The 22,074-nt window shown below is 32.2% G+C and overlaps 2 protein-coding genes across 2 annotated transcripts; both read left to right on the top strand.

Moving 5' to 3' along the window:
• Positions 1-848: 848 nt before the first annotated feature.
• LOC101244775 (protein C2-DOMAIN ABA-RELATED 7-like) lies at positions 849-2,382 on the top strand. The gene is made up of 3 exons (XM_004240946.5): positions 849-1,009; positions 1,254-1,349; positions 1,983-2,382. Exons 1-3 carry the CDS (start codon positions 902-904, stop codon positions 2,280-2,282), a joined length of 504 nt encoding a protein of 167 aa, XP_004240994.1. The 5' UTR covers positions 849-901; the 3' UTR covers positions 2,283-2,382.
• A 5,295-nt stretch (positions 2,383-7,677) lies between these two features.
• LOC101245066 (2-isopropylmalate synthase B) lies at positions 7,678-17,595 on the top strand. Its single transcript, NM_001319323.1, has 12 exons — positions 7,678-8,423; positions 9,401-9,614; positions 9,696-9,776; positions 10,282-10,374; positions 10,460-10,546; positions 13,331-13,431; positions 13,897-13,930; positions 14,008-14,082; positions 14,827-14,910; positions 15,009-15,143; positions 16,446-16,591; positions 17,174-17,595. Exons 1-12 carry the CDS (start codon positions 7,765-7,767, stop codon positions 17,301-17,303), a joined length of 1,839 nt encoding a protein of 612 aa, NP_001306252.1. The 5' UTR covers positions 7,678-7,764; the 3' UTR covers positions 17,304-17,595.
• The last annotated feature ends 4,479 nt before the right edge of the window (positions 17,596-22,074 follow it).

Here is a 22,074-nt window from a genome sequence, read left to right on the forward strand (position 1 = left end):
AACTAATTGTTTTCAAATATCTCAGTTATAAAATATGGGTATTCCCTATCTTTTCAGATTTAATTATGATTTACCTTCTGCATCAGTTTATCATCTTTAGTATGCTCATGATCATGCCAGCAGGTTAGCTTGGGATTTTCTAAGCTCCGTATTCGCGTCTCGGGGGTAGCTCGATGCGTGACAGTATATCTGTCATATAATTCCATATGTATAATATGATTTGTATTTTATATTTGTAGTTGTATATGTATAAAAGAGGAGAGAGGAATAGAGGAGAAAGGCGACGTAATTACACATAAAAACATGTTTTATAGCGTAATCAATTCAGCATATAGCTATGCTAGCTAATTAACTAGTATATATTTATTTATCCGCGTAATTTCCCCATTTATAAATCCTAAAGAGCAAAACCACATTTGATAAGAAAACTTACCTAAATACACCATATTCAAAAAAATATTTTCTATTTTTAACTATCCATACAAAACTCAATATATAAAAATCCCGAACCGAATACTTAAAGCCTACTCCTGATATTTAGTCTTGCAAAATGGCTTGGAAAATAACAAGTTAATGTTATGTATAAAATATTAAAATAAAAAACTTAATATATTATGAATAACAAGTAAAAACGAAAATTTATTTTTCAGAAATAATAGACAAGTAAAAGTAAATATATGGAATACTATCCTAAGAAAATAGCCTCTCAATTGAAATTAAGTCATTAACTTGAGACATTTAAAAAAGAAGAGAATATTGCAATTATTTTTGAGGTTCACCTTAAATATCTAAGTCTTGAGGATATCATTTGAGTACTCTTCTTCCACTTTTTTTTTTGGTACATAATTTAATTCTTTTTCATTTCTATGCATATTAAGATAGAGGAAAAAGAAGAAGAAAGATGAATGTATTGGGAGTTTTGAAAATTAGAGTTCGTAGAGGGATTAATCTAGCTATTAGAGATTCTTTTTGTAGTGATCCCTATGTTGTCATCACCATGGGTGGCCAGGTTCGTTATTTATTGTCTTCAAAGAGTTTACGTTCTATGCATTAAAAAAAATATTTGTATTATCATATCATTATAAAAAGTTTTTATAGATAATATTGATTTATAACTTGACATGAATGATAAGAATAGTTTTTTATTTACCTTTCTCAACAAAAATCATATTCTGTTTAGAAAACTGTTCGCATGATTGACTATCTTAACTTTTATGTTATTAATGAAAATTTATTTTCTATGAATTTAATAGAAATCAAAGACTCGAGTTATCAAAGAGAACTGCAATCCTGTGTGGAATGAGGAATTGAGCCTTGCACTCTATGATCCCAACCTTCCTATTACCTTAGTAAGTCTCAATTTTTGTATATATAATTTTATATTTTATTTCGTTTTTTAAAATAAGGATACAATATATTAAACACTAAACATTGTTTGGATTGTGTGTTCATTTCGTCTAAAAATTTAAATTGGTAATAAAAGAGAAATACAAATCTAGCTATCTGGAAAAATCTTACATTCATCGGGTGTTTACACCAAAATCCATTATTATGTGATTTAATGAAGACACATGTTAATTAATTAAGACTGAGTAAAATGAACGATAAATTTGAACACGTGACGTGCATGTATTGAATTGGTGTAAACACCCGGTGCGGGTAAGTTTCACCCTATCTCCCTTAACATTTATTGATCAAACATAATTGGATTCTCATCAAAAGTAATTTTTTGAAAAAAATACTTTCAAAACAAGTTGATTTTAGAAGTTTTGACCGAACAAATTATAAATATCTCTCTGGCCTTAAACTTGGTTCAACGAATATATGATTGTGACAAAATGAGAAATTAACGTCAGATAAAATTTTGTAATTAAAGAACAAAAAGTTTTATGTGAATTTCATTTAGCTGTGGATTAACGATAAATTCTATATTTTCTTGTAGTGTGTATATTGGTTGACTAATTTTTTTTCTTTTTGGATAGACAGTGTATGACAAAGATACATTCACAGCAGATGACAAAATGGGAGATGCAAATATAGACATAAAACCATATCTTGATGCTATAAATATGGGATTAGAAGGTCTCCCAGATGGTGTGAAAGTGGATAGGGTTCAACCAAATAGAGAAAATTGCTTATCTGATGAAAGTTGCATATTATGGGAAAATGGAAAAATGACACAAAATATGCTTCTTAGATTGCAACATGTAGAATGTGGTGAAATTGAAATTCAAATTGAATTGATTAGTGCTCATGGTAAAAGAGGTCGTCTCTATATCTAAGACAAAGTAAATATATATATATATCACCATTTTTTACATGTGTTATCGATGATGTTACACTGAATATATATGTTATATATCGTTGTCATATTATATTGAATTCATGTTGAACATCATGTAAAATGATGATCGTTGTACTTTGTAAATTTTATGTAAGTATCACAATTGGTTATTAGTGAAAGACCTTTTTCTTTTTTTGGCTAAATACATAAACAGATCTCTAAATTTGTTGATTCCCCTCCCCCCCCCCCCCACCAGATACCTTAACTATGCATAATTTGTTCCTTGGGAAAATGCAAGTACCCTCTAGACTATGACCGAAATTTCAGAGACATATCTTAACTAAACTAAGGTCATATTGCCCCCCTGAACTTTTTTTTTTGTAATTTAGTGCACCTTTTGTCTTACGTGGCACACTCGTGACTCCACGCAATTGAGGCGCATGGGAGATATTTAGATGTCATATAAGCCAAAAAGGTGCACAAAATTATAAAAAAAAATAAGTTCAACGGGTAATAGGACCTTAGTTTAGTTTAGGTGTGTCTTTGAAATTTCGGTCATAATCTAGGAGTACTAGTGTATTTATTATTCCTTTTAATCATTGAGTCACCTATAATTTATTTCTTTTAAACACCGTTGATTGATATGAAACCAGATATTGTGAAGGGTATTGATAGAGGATAAATATGTTGTTCCAGAATTCATTATAGTCCAATTGATAGTGAAAATGTTCGAGAACAATTGTGTTTACTTCAACTCATTTGAACACATTAGAAAAAAAATGAGATTAGCACACAGTTTGTCTTCATTCCTTCAATTAAAATCATTACAATCGGAACACAATTGAAGACATTTACAATAGAAAAGTTGACCAATATTAGTCAACAGTGTTTAAAAGGAACAAATTATGGGTAGTTCAATGATTCAATAGGAAATGACATAGTTAAGATACCTGACGAAAAGACCCAACAAATTTAAAGATCTATTTATAAATTTGACCTTTTTTTAAGGAGATGAAGTACCTTTTTTTCCGTTAAACTCGAAGTTTGAAAAGAAGCATTTATTTTAAAAAATAAATAAATCAATTTTGCAATACCTATAAATTATTAACTTTTTGGTGTTTGATAATTTTTTTGTAAAGAGGTTTTTAATTATTATTTTTAAAGAAACTTTTCTGCGGATAACTCCCAATGTTGACAATTAAAGCGTTTGAATAGGATTATAAATGAGGGACCAAATTATAATTGGTGGTGAAAATTATAATTCGTAGGATTTGTGGGATCGCTAGGTAGAGTTTATTAGTAAAAATAATGTATGCATTAATTATATGTATTATAATTTGTTTGATGTATTTTTTTTATGTTTTGTGTGTATTACTAATATCATAGATTTTTAAGTATTAGTAATGCAAATGCTATAGTACATGCACTGATTTGGTTAAAAATTCAATTACCCCAAAAAAGTACTTTTACATATTTTCACCATAATAGTGAATGATACTTTTGTAAATAAATATTTTTATACAATGCATATTATTTTTAACATACCAAATCAAACAACGCTTAACAAATAATCTATGCATAACTAATACATACATTACTAATATACTCAATTGTATGTTATTTTTATACACTATACCAAACGATCCATTATTTTTAAGTGTTGTAGCTTTGAACTAACTACTTTTTTAAAAGTTATGTGTTCACGTCTTTTATTCATATTTTACTTCAACAAATTTATTAATAATTATAAATATATTATTATGTTCAATTATTGCTATTTTCAAAGGCGGATTTAGGATTTGAAGGTCGGGAGTGCCACAACGTTCAAGTAAGATAAACTGACTGGTTGCTTTAATTTTGGGTTACAATTTAGGTTATTATTATTTTTTATTTGTATAAACAAATCGATTAAGTGTGCATATAATAATATTTTCTTTTAGATATTATGTAATTAGAGATAACTAAACAATTCAATTTTTATTTTCTTTTTGGAATTAGATGTCTTATTCGCTGAAACTTTGAGAAAATAAATTTACATTAAAATTTGAGCTTGTATAAACCATCTAATAATATTAACACAAGATATTCATCTTTCATTGACTTTATGTGTTGTTGGAGATATATAGTTAGGAAAGAAAAATTATAGTTTCAACCTATTCATCTTACTTAGCAAAAACGTCGGTAAAGATAGAAAGAACCTTTAAATTAGAAAAAAACATTTTGAAACTTATATTTTCTAAAAACTACTATTTAAAGTAATATTCATTTGATGCTCATAATTCCATGCTCACTAATTGATTAAAAAATTAATACGTTACACTCATATCAATAGATTAATAATAAGTGTAAGAGAAAGTAATAAAAATTAAAAATTAATTGTGAAAAGGGATCAAATTGAATTAATAAAGAATAGTAAATAAATAAGAATGAATGGAGAAAAAGAAAAGAAAAAGAAAAAAGGAACAAAGCAAAAAAAATAAATAGATGTTGCTGTTCAAACCTGCACTGACAAGGTGATAGACTCTACCTTTTACCAACTGAGCTATTTCGCAATACAATCAATTACTGCATATTTAATTATTATACATATATACATATGTATACCATATTTTTTTCGAGATTATTGGGTACCGTGACACTCCACCCAAAAACGTAAATCCGCTCCTGACTATTTTTAATATTCATTTAAATTATAAGTAAAGAAAATAGTTGTATGAGGCAATTTGGGCTTTATATTTCCTAGTACCTAATTATTTTAGCTGTATGACCTTGTTATCAAAAAAGACATTAAAGATGTTATTATCTTATTTTCATTCATCGTTAAATTTTAAACTATTGTTATGCAATACCATTGAAGTAATTAGTAGCATCAACCATTCAACTTCACAATATCAAAATGTTAATTTTATGATACGGGAAAGTATAAAATAGCAAATATTAGACATTTTATAATTATAGTTTGCTTAATTAAGAATAATAGCAAAATATTAAGGGAGGAATGAAGCGAACGAGATCTAGAAGAGAGGAGAGTATATTTTTACTCGAGTTTTGGAGAAAAACACACACATACAAACTGATTTGTATTAAAATAAATACATATTAAGAGGAAAGTGAGACGAGCAAGATCGAGGGAGAGAGAGGAGGGAAACGAGCAAATCAAGAGAGGAAGGAGAGATGTGAGCAAAATAGAGAGAGGAATGAGAGAGGCGAGCGGATTTTATATCCTAAAATTACATAACTAATTATTATAATTATATTTTTACAAATAAAAAAATTTATATTCCATATTATTTAAGATTATGAATATTGTATCCTAAAATTACATACATCATGCTTCTGATATTGGGCCGATTGTTATAAAAGTTTTAGAGGCCGTTTAGATTGATTTAAAAGTTGATCAAAATTATTTTTAATTTATTTTTTAACTTTTGAAAGTTTTGAGATATATAAAAAATAATTTAAAATAAATAAAAAGTAACTCAAAAGAAGTTAGAAAATGTTTGACAAGATAAAAAAAAATTAACTTAAAATAAGTCAAAAATCAAAACTAGATATCCTCTACTTTTTTTAGACTTAAATATCATTTCATTTAGATTTTTTATTTTTAACCAATCCAAACGAACTCTTACTGATTTCTTCAATGAACTAAAATTTGAATTACAACAGAGCATAAATTTAATAATCAAATAAATATAAAAAATATTCGTATTATTTTTTTAATCACAAGTTTAGATTCCAAAATGGTATAATAAATAAAATCGTTTTCCCTTTAATAAAAAGCCTCAAATTCAAGTTTTAGATTTAAAATATTTTTAATAAAAAAGTATTTTCCTCAAGTGAATCGTAATACAATATAAAATAGGGAAAAGGGTCAAATATGTCCCTAAACTATTCGAAAAGGTTTAGATATACCATCCGTTTAAAGTTTGGTTCACTCATGCCCTCGCCGTTCAACTTTTGGTCCAAATATGCCCTTATGGGCGTTAGTTGTCATGTTGGACATATCCAACTCATTTTTCATTTCTTTAAATGATACATGGATTGACATGTCATTTTTGGCCTTACCACATAACATTTATATGAAATAGAAAGATATTCGGATTCATAAACATCTAATCCGACCCATAAATCAGCTCTTTTTAAATTCACCATCCGACCCATTTTTAACAATTTTGTTTAATTTTTATTATTGCGGTAAATCCCAAAAATGGGTAATTAATTAATAAAAAATAGAAAAAAATAAAAAATTAACGCCAAAAATTCACAAATAAATATAGTAACCTTAAATCTAACATTTCATTTTTTTAGATTTTTTATTTTTCGATAAATCTCAAAAAATGAGTAATTGATTAATAAAAAATATGAAAAAAAATATAGATTAACACCAAAAGTTCACAAATAAATATAGTAACATTTCAATCTACAATTTTTTAAATTTTTTTATATTTTTCGGCAAATCCCGAAAATGTGTAATTTTTTAATAAAAAGGGAAAAATATGTACGTCAAAATTCACAAATAAATATAGTTAGCTTAAATTCAATAATTTCAACAATTTTTTTATTTTTTATTTTTTTGTATTTTCCTATTTTTTATTTTTAAATTTTTTGCGTAATTTTTATATTTTTTCATATTTTTTGTTTAATCTAATTTTTGGGATTTGTCAAAAAAATTAAAAATTAAAAAAATATTAAAATTGTTAAATTTAAGGTTACTGTATTTATTTTTTAATTTTTGGCATTAATTTTATATTTTTTTTATACTTTTTATTAATTAATTACTCATTTCGGGATTTATCGAAAAAAATATTTTTTTTTAAAAAAAAGTGTTTAAATTTAATTTAAGGCTACTATAATTATTTATGAATTTTTGGCATTAATTTTATACTTTTTTCATATTTTCCTATTTTTTATTAATTAATTACTCGTTTTTGAAATTTATCAAAAAAAATAAAAATTAAACAAAATTGTTGAAAATTGGTCGGATAATTTATTTAATAGGGGTTGATTTATGGGTCGAATTAGGTATTTATGAGTCCGAATATCTTTTCATTTTCATATAAATGTTATGTGGTAAGGCCAAAATGACATGACAATTCCATGTGGCATTTAAAGAAATAAAAAATGAGTTGGATATGTCCAACATAACAATTAACGTCCATAAGGACATATTTGGACCAAAAATTGAATGTTGAGGGTATCAATGAACCAAACTTTAAACAGAGGATATATCTAGACCTTTTTGAATAGTTTAGGGGCATATTCGAATCTGTCAGATTCTAATAAAAATGAACAAAAGAAAGTAAAGCTTTAATTTGACTTTTATTAAAAAATAGTTAGGTTTACAGTAGGGACCTCAAACTAAAATTATATATTTGCAATTTTTAATTATTTACTAACAGTCTCTTACTTGAATTTTCAGTCTCTTCTCCCAGCCGCCATTAAAACCAGCACTCGCAAACTCCAATTTCTCTTCTCCGGCAATGGCGTCTATCACCGCAAATCATCCAATCTCCGGTAAACCATTAATCTCATTCCGTCCCAAAAACCCTTTACTTCAAACCCAAACTCTCTTCAATTTCAAACCATCAATCTCCAAGCACTCCAATTCTTCATTTTCCATTCCCGTTGTCCGCTGCTCAATCCGCCGTAGACCGGAATATACTCCGAGTCACATTCCCGATCCAAACTATGTCCGGATATTCGACACCACTCTCCGTGATGGCGAACAATCACCAGGGGCTACAATGACTACAAAGGAGAAACTGGATGTTGCACGTCAGTTAGCTAAGCTTGGTGTTGATATAATTGAGGCTGGTTTTCCTGCTTCTTCTGAAGCTGATCTTGAAGCTGTGAAATTGATAGCTAAGGAAGTTGGGAATGGTGTTTATGAAGAGGGATATGTTCCGGTTATTTGTGGATTGGCGAGGTGTAATAAGAAGGATATTGATAAGGCGTGGGAGGCTGTGAAGTATGCTAAGAAACCGAGGATTCATACGTTTATTGCTACAAGTGAGATACATATGAATTATAAGCTGAAAATGAGTAGAGATCAAGTTGTTGAGAAAGCTAGGAGTATGGTGGCTTATGCAAGGAGTATTGGGTGTGAGGATGTTGAATTTAGCCCTGAAGATGCTGGAAGGTTTGGACTTTTACGCCTACACATTAAAAACTTCCAAAATTTCATTTCTATACATTTTTACAACTTTCAAAAATGTAAAGTTATTCAAAATTTGAACTTTGATGTGTTGACTGGACTCTTTACCATCACTTTGCTATTTTTTCATTTTCAGTAGTTTAATATAAAATTGATAATATAATATTTATGTTAATTAGCATCTAAACTTTTCGTTCTCCCATCACATAGCATTATATACTTGCTTTGAGCTATCATCATTGATAGAATTGTTGATTCTGGGACTTTTTCTTCTTGAATGGAGATAATTATTGAGTTTAGGCTAGCTATCCACAAAGTTGCCAATGGGGGACTAAGGAATAGATTGGACTTATTTCCTTGTTTCTTTTTTGGATTAATCATGCTCGTTATGGTCTTATATGTTGAACTGATAGTTGTATGCAGATAGTGTTATATAAATTCAGATGTTTATTTAAAAGTGTCTCGTAATTTAGCTGGCGAATGATCCTGAAAAATCCTGAAAAGTTTCTGGAGAAAATTTCATCAAGAGTCTGTTAACACCAAACTTGTCTTATTAAACAGACATGTTTATGGCATTCTTTTTAACAAGCGCATGGGAGACCTTGAAATTATGACTCTTTTCCCTTTCAACCGAACACTTAAAAGATAATAAGACCTTGTGTACTGTAATTTGCCTTTTCCTATCAAGAAGTTCTTTGGTATGATGCTTTGAGATCTCAAAGAAGAGGGTTAAACTACCATGTTTTATTCTGTTGCCATGTATAAAAGTTTGTAGACTAGCTCAGTGATTAGAATCGACAATGGGAACCACTTTCATGCATTGTGCTAACTGGGATCTGTTCTTTTTGCTGATCTGAGCCTTGTTTTCCTGTTTATTTGCACTACCTCCTTGGTACTAGCTTTAATAATATTAATTTACTTTATGAAAAAAAAAAAACTTATTTCCTGTTTTTTCCTCTCAGATCTGATCCAGAGTTTCTTTATCATATCCTTGGAGAGGTTATCAAAGCTGGGGCAACAACCCTTAACATCCCTGATACTGTTGGATACACTGTACCCGAAGAATTTGGACAATTGATTGCTAAAATAAAAGCGAATACCCCAGGAGTTGAAGATGTGATCATTTCAACACACTGCCAGAACGATCTTGGGCTTTCTACTGCCAACACCTTAGCTGTATGTGGTTCAATGTTGATGAGAACCTAGATGTTTATGCCATCTTAAGTTGTATGCACATTAAAGCGTGTCCAATTTCAGGGAGCATGTGCAGGTGCAAGACAATTGGAAGTGACCATCAATGGAATTGGTGAAAGAGCTGGAAATGCTTCTTTAGAGGAGGTGTGTGAGGGCTTTCCGCTGAGAAATTTCAGTTCTCTTATGTGCATGATTTGGGCTCCAAAATTTGAGGGGTGGAATCACTAATTAAACAACCTTGACTATAAGTTCCCCTCTGTTCTTTCCTTGAAAAAAAGTTAGGTCTTCAAAGAAATTTCCCATAATTGCGTAAGGCATTCTCCACACAAAAGGAACTATTCCACCTCTTCCTAGAGTAAATTAACATCTTTAATTTAGACTGAATGACTGATACTAGAGTAGAAGTTGTGTGGTATGTAATATTATTCTTTTGCAAAACAATAGTTGCAAACATGCAACCGTATTTTGCCATTTTGGTCTTTGGAGCCAATTTCTGCCATTGGTTGTGTTATGTGCTGTTTAAACTGACAAACTACTGACGTTCATGAGACTCCTTTTTCCTCTGTGGTACTTGTTTGTCTTTGGTTTTCATCTTGGGCATGTCGGGCCTTCATTTTCTAACCTTTTACCATGTCCAATGCCGGAATAGGTTGTAATGGCCTTAAAGTGTCGTGGAGAGCAAGTACTAGGTGGCCTATATACAGGGATTAATACACAACATATACTCATGTCAAGCAAGATGGTTTGTACCCCTACTATCTCATAGTATGGTGATCTTTTACTGGTTAATATTCTTCCAATATGCATTCTGACCCTTTATCGTGCAGGTAGAGGAGTATTCCGGACTTCATGTGCAGCCACACAAAGCCATTGTTGGAGCTAATGCCTTTGCTCATGAAAGTGGCATCCATCAGGTTTGTGTAATTTGCTCTCGTTTATTGTTGAAAGAAACAATTCCTGAAAGAGGCAAATCTTCTTACCAGTTTATGGACATCTTTTCTTTTCAACGATCAACCAAATTACTGATGGAATGGTGTTCCAAGTTCCCTGATTTACTTCCCCAGACCTCATAGATTTCAGCTTAACAGCAGCTCTTCTGTAGTCCTGAGAAAGAGACTCTAGCTCTATGAGTTGAAGGAGCAATGAAGAAATAAATGGTTGAGTCGTCACTTTGCTTTCAACGAAGGCAAACCAAATACATATATTGAAACCCCTTTTCTGAAGATTTTCATGTTTAGGGCGAGGTTCTTTTGTCATCAACCAAGCAAAACAATCGAACTTTCAGAGGTTCCCTATTTTCCCAAATGCATTTCCAAGGCCAATTTTCAATGACAGCGGGATTTATCCCTGATAACAGGATTTGACCGTGAAAATTCCGTTAAGATCATATTTTCACTTTAGAGAATCAGACCGGAGTTGAAGGGTGGGGGGTGGTTCTATGGCGTCTGAGAAGCAAAAAGCACAGTTATCCAATTCCCAATCATTAATATTGAGCATGAATCTGATGTTCCAGCCTTTTTCACTCCTGTAATCTGACAGAGATGCTTCAGAATTTGGCGCCATAGTGAATAATGTTGGGTACTGGTTTTTGGAGGTTATTGCACAAGTCACATATCTATCCAAGACCTTACTTTCCAGCCATTTTCAATTACAGTTGAGGTCTTGGATAGAAAGAGTCCTACTGTGCACTCATATGCCTCCATACACCACATGAATTAGGAAAATTTGGATGTTTCGTAATCCATGGGTTGGAAAGTCTGTATTTAGCCGTAATAACATCTCTCCATAAAGCTCCCTCCTCCCTATTAAATCTCTAGAGCCGTTTGTGTTGCAAGAAAATACTATGAACCCTCAGATATTTGTTCCCCATGCCCCCAGCCTTCTTGTCAGTAGAAACCGTATCCCTTTTTGAAAGACTTGTTTTGTCTATTCCCTTGTCACAGAAAATCCCTTTACACACTATTGATTAGTACTAGCCTACCTTCCAATGAGTGATGTTATGATAACTTCCTTTTTGCACTTTTCCTCCCATCCCAGATTGTAGTGGCTTGAGACTTTGACCCCAAAGGAAGGCTGAAAGCCTAATTGTTTAATGGGAAAAGAGCCTACTCCACAACTCAAGGTGTCAGCTATTTCCTATAAGTTGATCATTTCGTTCACAGGACAAAAAACACTCTTTGTATAATTAACTTGAAGACCATAATTCGCTTTGAAGAACAAAGTACCATATGAAGTTGTACAATCTGATCATTTCAGTTTTGCAAAAAAAATAAAATAAAAAAATAGAGTGAATCATCTGCATAGAAAAGGCAAGTAAGATGCAGTTTTCCTTGATTTCTCAGACTTGGGTTAAAGCCTTTTATCTTGTCATGTAGTTTTGCTGTTGACAACATTCTTCTTAGACATAACATATCCAAGATAAACAGAAAAGGAGAAAGCGAATCTTCTTGTCTAAAACCTTTTGGTGAAGCAAAAAAGTCTTTAGGTGATCCATTTATGATAATGGATGACATGACAATGGAGATGCAAAATTGGATCCACTTGATTTATTTATTGCCGGAGCTCATGAATTTTAATATGTTGACAAGGATAGGGTGGCAATGGGGCAGGTCATGGGCGGGGCTGGGCAGGGTAAAGAATTAACTTGGCAGGGTGGGGCAATATTTAAATGGGGCAGGGCAGGACAGGTCATAGCTAATATTTTTTTAAAATTTTAATAGTGCAGGGCAGGTGTGAGTTCATGAGAGGTTCCTTAGTGTTTTGAACACTGTAGCTTGCTAGCAATGCTTAGGTTGAATCCCGAAGGAAGTTTTCCGATGTTTCTGAGCATATAATTATCCTTTATTCGGGTTATTTGATTAACAAAAAATTTAAGAATTCATTTGCGTTTTGAACACTGTAGCTTTTTACTTATATTTAACCAGTTTATCACTTTGTGTTATTTAAAAGTTAAACAGAACATTAAAAAGTGGGAAAAATAAATTAACACTTAAATGGGGCAGGGCGGGCAAAATGTTGGAAAATTCTAGGCAGAGCAGGGTAGGGCGGGTTAAATTCTTAACGGGTCAAGGCTTGCTCAGCGCTAGCCATCCCTATCGCCATCCCTGGATAAGGGATTCCAATGAACGTTGTCAAAGACTTTCTCGCTCACAGCTTAACGTGAGACGTTTAAGATAAACTGAGAAGCCTCAAAGACCCAACAAACAATTAGAAGTTGCTCCAAGTTTTCCTTCTTGGGGCATTAGATTATAATAAACATTTGGTACCAATATTCCAGGAGGTGCAGAGATATTATACCTACTGACGTAAAAGAACTTCCATCAGGAGTTTGAATCTGCTTACTCTTTTATATTTCTGATTATTCATTTGTTTATGGCCCTTCTCATTTTAGATGTGTAGTTACTGATCTTATATTTGAATATCTATGGATAAATCTTCCACATATTTAGTTAGAGCTCGATTAATTGTCCTGTTAGCATTTGTTTTTGATTCATCTTCAAATGCATAAAGTTTTTCAGTTAAACTTCTTTGAATATATGTAGTATATTATGTCTCTCCTCCCGTTTCTTCCTTACCTCAAAGCTGGATTCGCACCTTTTTGTAACCGTTCAGTTGTGAATCAAAAAAAAAAGGAAAAAATATTTCAGTTTTTCCTTTTCAATCTCTTCTCCTTCTTAAACTACTTTTATGCTCTTTAGGATGGAATGTTAAAACACAAAGATACATATGAGATTATATCTCCTGAAGATATTGGGCTTAATCGTGCTAATGAATCTGGTATTGTCCTTGGGAAACTCAGGTATGTGATTTACCAATCAATGCTTATTGCTGTGATAGCTTAAGTGTTAGATTTCTGCGCTGTTTGAGTTTTTAGTTTTTATCCCTTGATTATTGAACTTGCTTAGCAAAGTACATTCTTTTAGTTGCTATGAGGTTAGTATTTCTTTAGTACTTGAGTAAGGCTTCCCTGATCCATAGACACTCACACAGTTGCTGTTTCAAATAGTGAATCATACCTTTGTTGTTTTAAAACAGTGTGGAGGTATATAGGAACTTCCTCTCTTCTATGGAGAGGTAAAGTAGAAGCTTATTGAGTTTGCCTCACTTTAATATGGTCAGAGCCACAATTGCATGAAATAATTATCATCACAGTCTGTAACTTAATCCCTCTCGTGCCCTCCTTCCTAACCTGCTCTATTCATTATTTACATTGAATTACATCATGTCTTCAAGGAAATTGATACGTTGAACATTTTTTTTGTAGTGGGCGTCATGCTTTGCAAGCCAAAATGCTTGAGGTAAATTGCATGCTCTGAGAATTTTGTTTATTTCTTAAATTTAAGAGCACGAGACAAATCGTTTTAGTCCTATGCAGCTTGGATACGAGATTGAGGGCAAAGAACTTGATGACCTGTTCTGGCGATTCAAATCTGTGGCTGAGAAGAAAAAGGTGAATTAAGATTTTGAAATTTCCACTGTTGTTTGGTATATTTACGTCATCATTCAAATGCATTTGGAGTGGTGGAGTTTAGTAAATTTGCTACATTGAAAATTCATGGAAGGGGATTGATGGCTGGAACATTTTCTCCTTTCTAGGTAACCTAGTGACTAGAACATGAGCTAAAAATATAGTTACGATCTCTCTCTCTCTCTCTCCCTTTTCACATTCAGTAAATCTTAAGTACGTCACATCTTCAAATTTTGTGAATTTTAGTGTCTTTATTCATCTATGTATCTGGGTTGTACATTAATTTTTGTGGAGTAGGAAACAACTGGTGTGTAAGAACTTCTAAGATATTGTGAAGTGAGATGAACTAAAGTATCAGAAAAGGTGGAAGTGAGAGTAGAAACAGATAAAGAAAATTGAGCATGAATGCGAATGGAAAGATTGGGCAGAGTTCAGGATACCTTCTGAACCAAGATAATCTGTCCTATTATTACTGGTATATTATAAAGTATAAACTACAGCTTTTCTCAAGGTGGGGAAACTGTCAAATTTGTGCTAAGACCCTTTAAACCTTCTTTTGGTTGTCAAAGTTTCCTCTGCTCATTTGAAAGGGTTATTTGGCTAATTATACTTTTATCAGTTAAATTATAATTAAAATTAAGGTTAAGAACTGTGTGGATCTCATATGATATTGGTATCGTGGACATATTTTTTGGCCATCTATTTATCTCCACGCTGCTATTTCAGAAAATTACAGATGATGACCTGGTAGCACTGATGTCAGATGAGGTTTTCCAGCCTCAATTTGTGTGGCAACTTCAAAATGTACAGGTAGATATTAATGTTGACTATATCTGCACTGTTTTAACTTTGATCTGGATTAAAAAGGATGGTTCAGCTGATTGAAAGACTTCCTGCTCTATGGACAGGTTACTTCTGGAAGTCTTGGCCTTTCTACAGCAACTGTTAAGCTCATTGATGCTGATGGTCGAGAGCATATTTCTTGTTCTGTTGGAACGGGGCCAGTTGACGCGGCTTATAAGGCAGTTGATCTCATTGTTAAGGTATGAAATAGAAATGAAACTCCTAATAATAAATAATCTTGTCACAGTGCTAGGACCCATGTTGATTGCAAGCCGATCAGTATGTTATATTCAACTATAAATGGTTAATTACAAACTCATTTGGTGAATCTCTTTTATGCAAATCGTATTCATAATTATACATATACTAATATTATTTTTCCCCAGGCTATAGATGCATCAAGTTTGAGTTCTGTTGAGCAAAATATTTGGAAGCTCGTGATTTTTGATATATTGTCTTGTTGTGTCCTCTTACCTGTACTTTTTCCTCCGTCATATGTACTACATATAAAGTTGTCTTAGGGTGCACCAAGGTATGGACTAATGGTAAAAGAAGTGGGTTTAGAACTATGAGGTCTCGGGTTCAAATTCCTCAGAGACAAAACAAATAGGTGATTTCTTCTCATCTGTCCTAGCCTTAGTGGACAGATTACCTCATACCTATCCCGTGGAATTAGTCGAGTTGTCTGAAAGCTGGTCCAGACACCACGGTTATCCAAAAATAAAAGTTACCTTAGGGTCAATTGTTCTTTTGTACAACAGTATTCTTGCTGTTGAAGAAGTCGGGTCAACCCAAGTATATGTTGTACTTAAAAACTAAGAGCCTGTTTGGATTCACTTGAAAGTTGGTCAAACCTACTTTTAAGTCATTTTTAGTTTTGGGGATTGTTTGACATGGTTAAAAATAAGTTTAAAATGACCCAATCCAAACGGGCTCTAAGACTACATAATAAACCTCATGTGGAGTCCTATTCTAAAGCTAGTCCAAACCTAACCCAGCATCTAGTGCTGTATTCAATGATGACATCAGCAGACAACCCAAATCCTACATAACAAATGCAATTTTGCTATAATGTGCTGGGAAGATATTGCCGAGAATCTATTGGAAATAACCTCTCAACCTTTACAAGGCAGGGGCAAGGCTACGTACACACCACCCTCCCCAGACCCCACTTGTTTACACTGGGTGTGTTGTTGTACTGCGAAGATATCTTTTAAGAGCAGTTTTATCATTTTCCATATAATTGATGGACCTACTAGCTTTATAATAACTTCCCAAAAATAATTAAAACTATATTTGATATGCATTTTGAGTAGGAATTTTTACATTTTGAATTTGACTTACAAGCAGTTTTCTATATATCTTGAGAGAACCCAACTTTTTTGTTCGAGAAGATGGTGTTTGCCTCTAAATCAGCAGTCAAACTTGTCTCTATTTAATAATCTCTTTGGTTTAATGTGTATTATGGTCTGGTAATTCTAGTGTTCATGCATTTTGTGCAGGTACCTGTAACACTCCTTGAGTATTCCATGAATGCAGTCACACAAGGTATAGATGCTATAGCTTCAACCAGAGTCTTAATTCGTGGAGAAAATGGCCATACATCAACCCATGCCGTAACTGGAGAGACTATTCACCGTACATTTAGGTATGAAATGTACCAGCCATGTTGTTTGCATTTATTCTTCTTTCGCTGATAGAACCTAGGGAACATGGAGAGAGAGGGAGGGGGGCATGTAGGTGTTGACACAGTAAATTTTAGAATTGGCGACATGACATCAATGAGCCAAATTTATATGTTTTCAATAAAGCATAACCACAGTAGTCACAAGATTCATGTTTACTCTCCCCTTCTCTTCACCATTCTTCTATAATGCAGCCTTCACCCAACAAAAGATCAACTTCCAGGCCTCTTGCTTATTTTCTCCATTGACTGCCCTCACCCTTTGTGTTTCCTCATCACTGCAACCCCTCACATGACTGCTCCCAACTGTTACTCTCGTGCCTCCAAGTTCTTTCTTCAATCTCCCATTTTTCCATTAGACTTGTCCAAAAGAAACACCAGTGTTAGTGTGTGTATCAAGTAGAAGAGTCAAAATCCGTAGTAGATATGCTTGGCTGGATGTCAATCATGTGTTCAACGTCACTTTTTTCTGGGGCAAGTCTGTGAAATATCACCTTTCATTTCTCTCATTAGAAAAGGCTTTTTATATCTTCTATCTTCTTCCAGTGGAACCGGAGCAGATATGGATATTGTCATCTCCAGTGTCCGAGCCTATGTTGGTGCATTGAATAAGATGATGAGTTTCAGAAAACTAATGGCGAAAAATAACAAACCCGAAAGCAGTGCAGTCGTATAGGTACTTCTGTGCAAATCAAGGTTATGGAACTTTTGCAACTGCACTGGAGCTTTATCATTTGTACAAAATGTAGGAGTCTGTTCAAAGAATTTGAGCCTGTAGTTTTCAAGAAAACAAAGCTTAATATGTCTGGTAGTGCTTGAAAATCATCTAAGTTTATGGTGTATCAGTTGGAACATTAGACACATTGTCCATATAACTTTGTTCATGCTCCCGTTTAACTAATTTATGAATCTACATACCACGCAAGATTTTCGAAATGATTTCAGAAATTATGAAAATCTCTGTATTAATTTTTATGTGGAGATGTTCTAACACTTGTATTTGATAAATCTAGCTTATGAACTTGCATTTTTATATCCAATCAGTAAACCAATACTTAAATATGTATCTCCTTTGAATGGTAAAAGAAAACGATTGATAAATTTTAGGGTTTTCGTACTTTTGTCTGTTTATTTTTTGTTGAAAACTTTGGACATAACATATTTGAGGTTATAAAATTTATTTTTTTAAAAAAAATTATTTTAAAGTTTGTGTCAAATGATAAAAAAAGAGGCAAACAAATTGAAATAAAGGGGTGGTAAATATTAACATTCAAATTTCTACTAAGATCTTGATTTTGTATAAACAATTATCTAAGTACACTTCTATTAATACCTTGATTTTGCATAAACAATTATCCAAGCGTAAATTAGATGAAGCTTTGATTACCGCTAAGGATGTTAAAAAAGTGAAAGGATTTATAAATAATTTGTTAGTTAATTTCGATGTCACAAGTATTATGGAAATATTTGGCAATTCTACACGACGTTCTTAAGACGTGTTTTGTCATCTGTAACAATTTCGTGGATTTGAAAAATCAACCAGTGTTTCCTCTCCTCCCTCGTTAATTAGTCTATATATCTAGCATATATGTGAACTATATAAGAGAATAGCGGTGAGAGAGTTCAAGAGAGATAGGAGAAAGACGAGCTAGATCGAGAGAGGAAGGAGATAATCATAGTCAATTGCTCTCGACCTTGAAGTGTTGTTCCAATAGGATTTAAGTAAGAAATCCACTGCCAACATAGATTATGGTACAACCTTAACCGAAGCTTTTGAATTTAATCTCTAGATACGAAGAAATCATGTTAAGAGCATAAAAATAAAAATAAATAAGAATTCAACCACCAATTTGTTCCCTTTATTATCGATATAAAAATAAATTTAATATAGTATAACTTTAAATAAGGAATATTTCCTAAATTAGAATTAGAATAGTAATAGTTCTTAAATAAGGAATACTTCCTAAATTATAATTAGGAAAGTAATATTTCCTAAATTAAGTGATGAGTATTTTCCTAATATAATTCTATAATTAGTAGTATATATAGGAGTAATGGATTTTCCATTGATCAACTTCTCTTCTTTCTTCTTCAGCCCAAGGGTATGTTTCGCCGACTTTTTTTCTTCTTCTTCTTCTTCTTCTTTTTCTTCTTTGAGAAATCGATGATGTGTTTCCTCGTCGGCTACTACTACTGGAAGAATTGCAGGTATGCTTCTGTTTCATCTTCTTTCTTGTTTGTTCGAATGCTTCTGTTTCTGGGTACCCACTGATATAATAGAAATATATTTATTCAATCAAGATTTTAGGGTTTCCTTAGTAACAATTGATCTTCGAGTTGTGTAGGATAATCATGTTTTAAATTGCTGTGGGGTGGGAAATTTTTTAAATTGATCACAAGGGTGTGTGACATAGGATTGAATATGCAATAATCGCTTTCTTCTTTCTAACTGTTACTTGTGGCTCTCCACTTCAAGAATTGCAGGTATTCTTATGTTTCATCTTTCTGTTTGTTCGTATGCGTCTTTAAAATTGATAATTGGTCATGATGATCTATTCGGTTCAAGATTGTGTTTGCAAACATTAATAATTGGTCATGATGATCTTTGGTCGTAACAATAACCAATTTGACAATTTCTTGAGATTGTGATGAATAGTGGAGGCACTTGCGGGCGGAAGATTGTTCCCTTCTCCTTTGTACATTGAGTTTATTCAATCAGCAGGTACATTGAGTTTATTCAATCAACAGGTATGTTTTCAAAACTTCCTCTTCTTCTTCTCTCTTTCTCTCTCATGGCCTGGCCTTGTAGTTGATTCATTAGTTCCTTCTATTATCATACCCTGAATTTAAGCAACATCCTTTTATTATCATAGAGAACAAAAGAAACATCCTTTAATTATCTTTAAAATGCTAAGATTCATCCTTTTGTTAGTGTTGGTCAATAAACTAACAACTTTAAACTATGGATGTCATGTTTTGTTCTTATCATCCTTCTATAAGCTAATATTTGGTAATTTTTAGTTAATTTAGTTGGATTTACGGTGCATAGGGTAGCAGAGTTCTTTATGTATCACTTTTTTCGTTTATCAAGAGTCAATTTAACTGATCTTTGAAACTCAATTATATTAGATCGATAATAAACCCAAAAAAGGTTGGGGTCGATTCCACAAGGAGTACGCGCGTGTCGAGATGTCAAGAGTGTAAGAATTTAAAAATTTCCTAAGCTTATCCTCAAATAAAAGAGAGATTAGTAATTAAATATAAAACTAGACTGTTTTCTAAATGCAATAAAAATATTTTATTTTTCGATTAACAGAGGGACTGGGGTTGTAGATTCAATATGGCATGCCTCGTTCACGAACAAGTATCTGGCTCAAATGCATAAGATTAATGAAAATGATCCAATTGATAATTACTTTCAAGAATTTTCAATTCGAGAAAGCTAATCCCATAAGTTCTTCCAAACTAAAAGGAAAATATTAAGACCCAATTGATAGACCCTAGTAGGAATCTCCCTATTCCGAGTTCGATTTCGTTAATCCAGCACAATTAATTCCTTAATATACTTGATAACTTGCTACTTGCTAATTTTTACACTTCCGAGTAAGAAATGAATATATAGGGCTAAATGTAGTGTTTGCAACCACCAAATTAACAAATAAGAATGTTAACAGGTAGATAATCACAATCCAAATAACCATAAGCAGTAAATTAGTATTCAATCACATAAAAACCACAAGAGTGTATAATAACCCCAGCTAATAGGTTTTGCTACTCATACTAGAAAAAGAAAATACAAGATGAAATGTAATAATAAATATAGTTAAAGATGAAATAAAGAAGAAGATTCAAACTGTGGTAAAAATCTCTTAATCCTTCCCTAGCTAGAGATACTCCACCCAGACTTGTAAATCCAAAAACTGCTCCAGAAAATGATTTATTTCTTATTTATATAACTCTATAAAATCTGGACTAAGATGCCCTTCCACTGCATATTTCGTGGAGCAAAATCGCGGAGACATTCCAATTTTCATCTCCCTATTTTCATTTCATGGAGCTGAAAATTTCGTGGAGTGAGACAGGCTTGCTACTCCTTTAGATTTAGCCAAATTCAAGCTTTTCTACCCTTAGAAACGGATCCACGAGAACTAAACATGGACACAATTTTTGTGACTTCTCAGTCTTTACTTTTCTCATTGTTTTGCTCCAACTTCCATCTTTTTTTGTTCATCATTTTGGATCAAGTACTTGATTGATTGACTTCTTCAGCTCCAAATCCTGAAATTCACCAATTTAAGTTTGTTTGGGTTATTAAATTATACTCAAAGACCTTAAAACGCAAGAAAAAGGTAATTCATATGTTGCTAACATGCCAACTTATCATTAGATCATCTCAATAAAATTTATGTTCAAATATTCAAAAATATACCATAAATACTATAAGTTGTAATTAAAAAATTACATATTGAAGTGTTAAATCAAAATTCATATAATTTTTATCTCTAAAAGCAAAGAAAAATATCCACATGAATAAAAACGTTTAAGTAATTTATATGTATATAACTTTTATTTTAAAAATAAATTGATACTCTTATTGAATCTACTCAGAAAAATAGACTAGAGTTTCATACTTCAAATTCCCTTATTTTTCTTGGAAATGAAGGAGAAACTGTACATCTTTCAAATAACATTTATGTACATATTCGATTAATAATCATATAGAGCTGAGAAATAATTTACTAAAATATTTTTTGTTTTCATCTATTATGGAAGCACTCTTGCTGCTACGATGAAGTTGATGATACACAATTCCTCCCTAGCCCGTCCACTTTAATAAGAATTACCTATCAATCAGCTAAAAGAGAGGGATTGAGCGAACATCATAGGGGATTGTAGGTTAAGCAGTTATTTATTGATAGAAACTAACATGCGGATGAATCTTGCCATTTTTGGAATAATTGAGGGATGTTTTCTGTTCATTACAATAACATAAGGATGTGCTTTAAGTTTAGGGTATATTGAAGGATGTTTTTGGCAACAAACTCGGTTTAGTCATGTGATTGTTTCAGGCCAGCATGATAATTATATATCTGATTGGTGTAAGGTATTAATTTTTTAAAAATTCTTGTTTGCGTTTGGAGTTATTGTTGGCGTGTGTAGGTACATTTTGTTAATACGTTCTTTTTTTATGATTTGGGGAAGTGATGTGATCTGGAAATTTGAGCAGTGCACTGGTTTCCTGTTAATGATGTACTACCTTTTCCTGTTTAGTTTAGGGTATGATTGAAGGATGTTTTTGACAACAAACTCAGTTTAGTCATGTGATTGTTTATGGGCAGCTTGATAATTATATATCTGATTGGTGTAAGGTATGAATTTAGAACTTCTTGATTGCATTCGGAGTTCTTTTTGGTGTGTGTAGGTACATTTTGTTCATACGTTCTCTT

Source organism: Solanum lycopersicum, chromosome 6 (genome assembly GCF_036512215.1).
Source record: "Solanum lycopersicum chromosome 6, SLM_r2.1".
Classification (NCBI taxonomy): Eukaryota; Viridiplantae; Streptophyta; class Magnoliopsida; order Solanales; family Solanaceae; genus Solanum; species Solanum lycopersicum.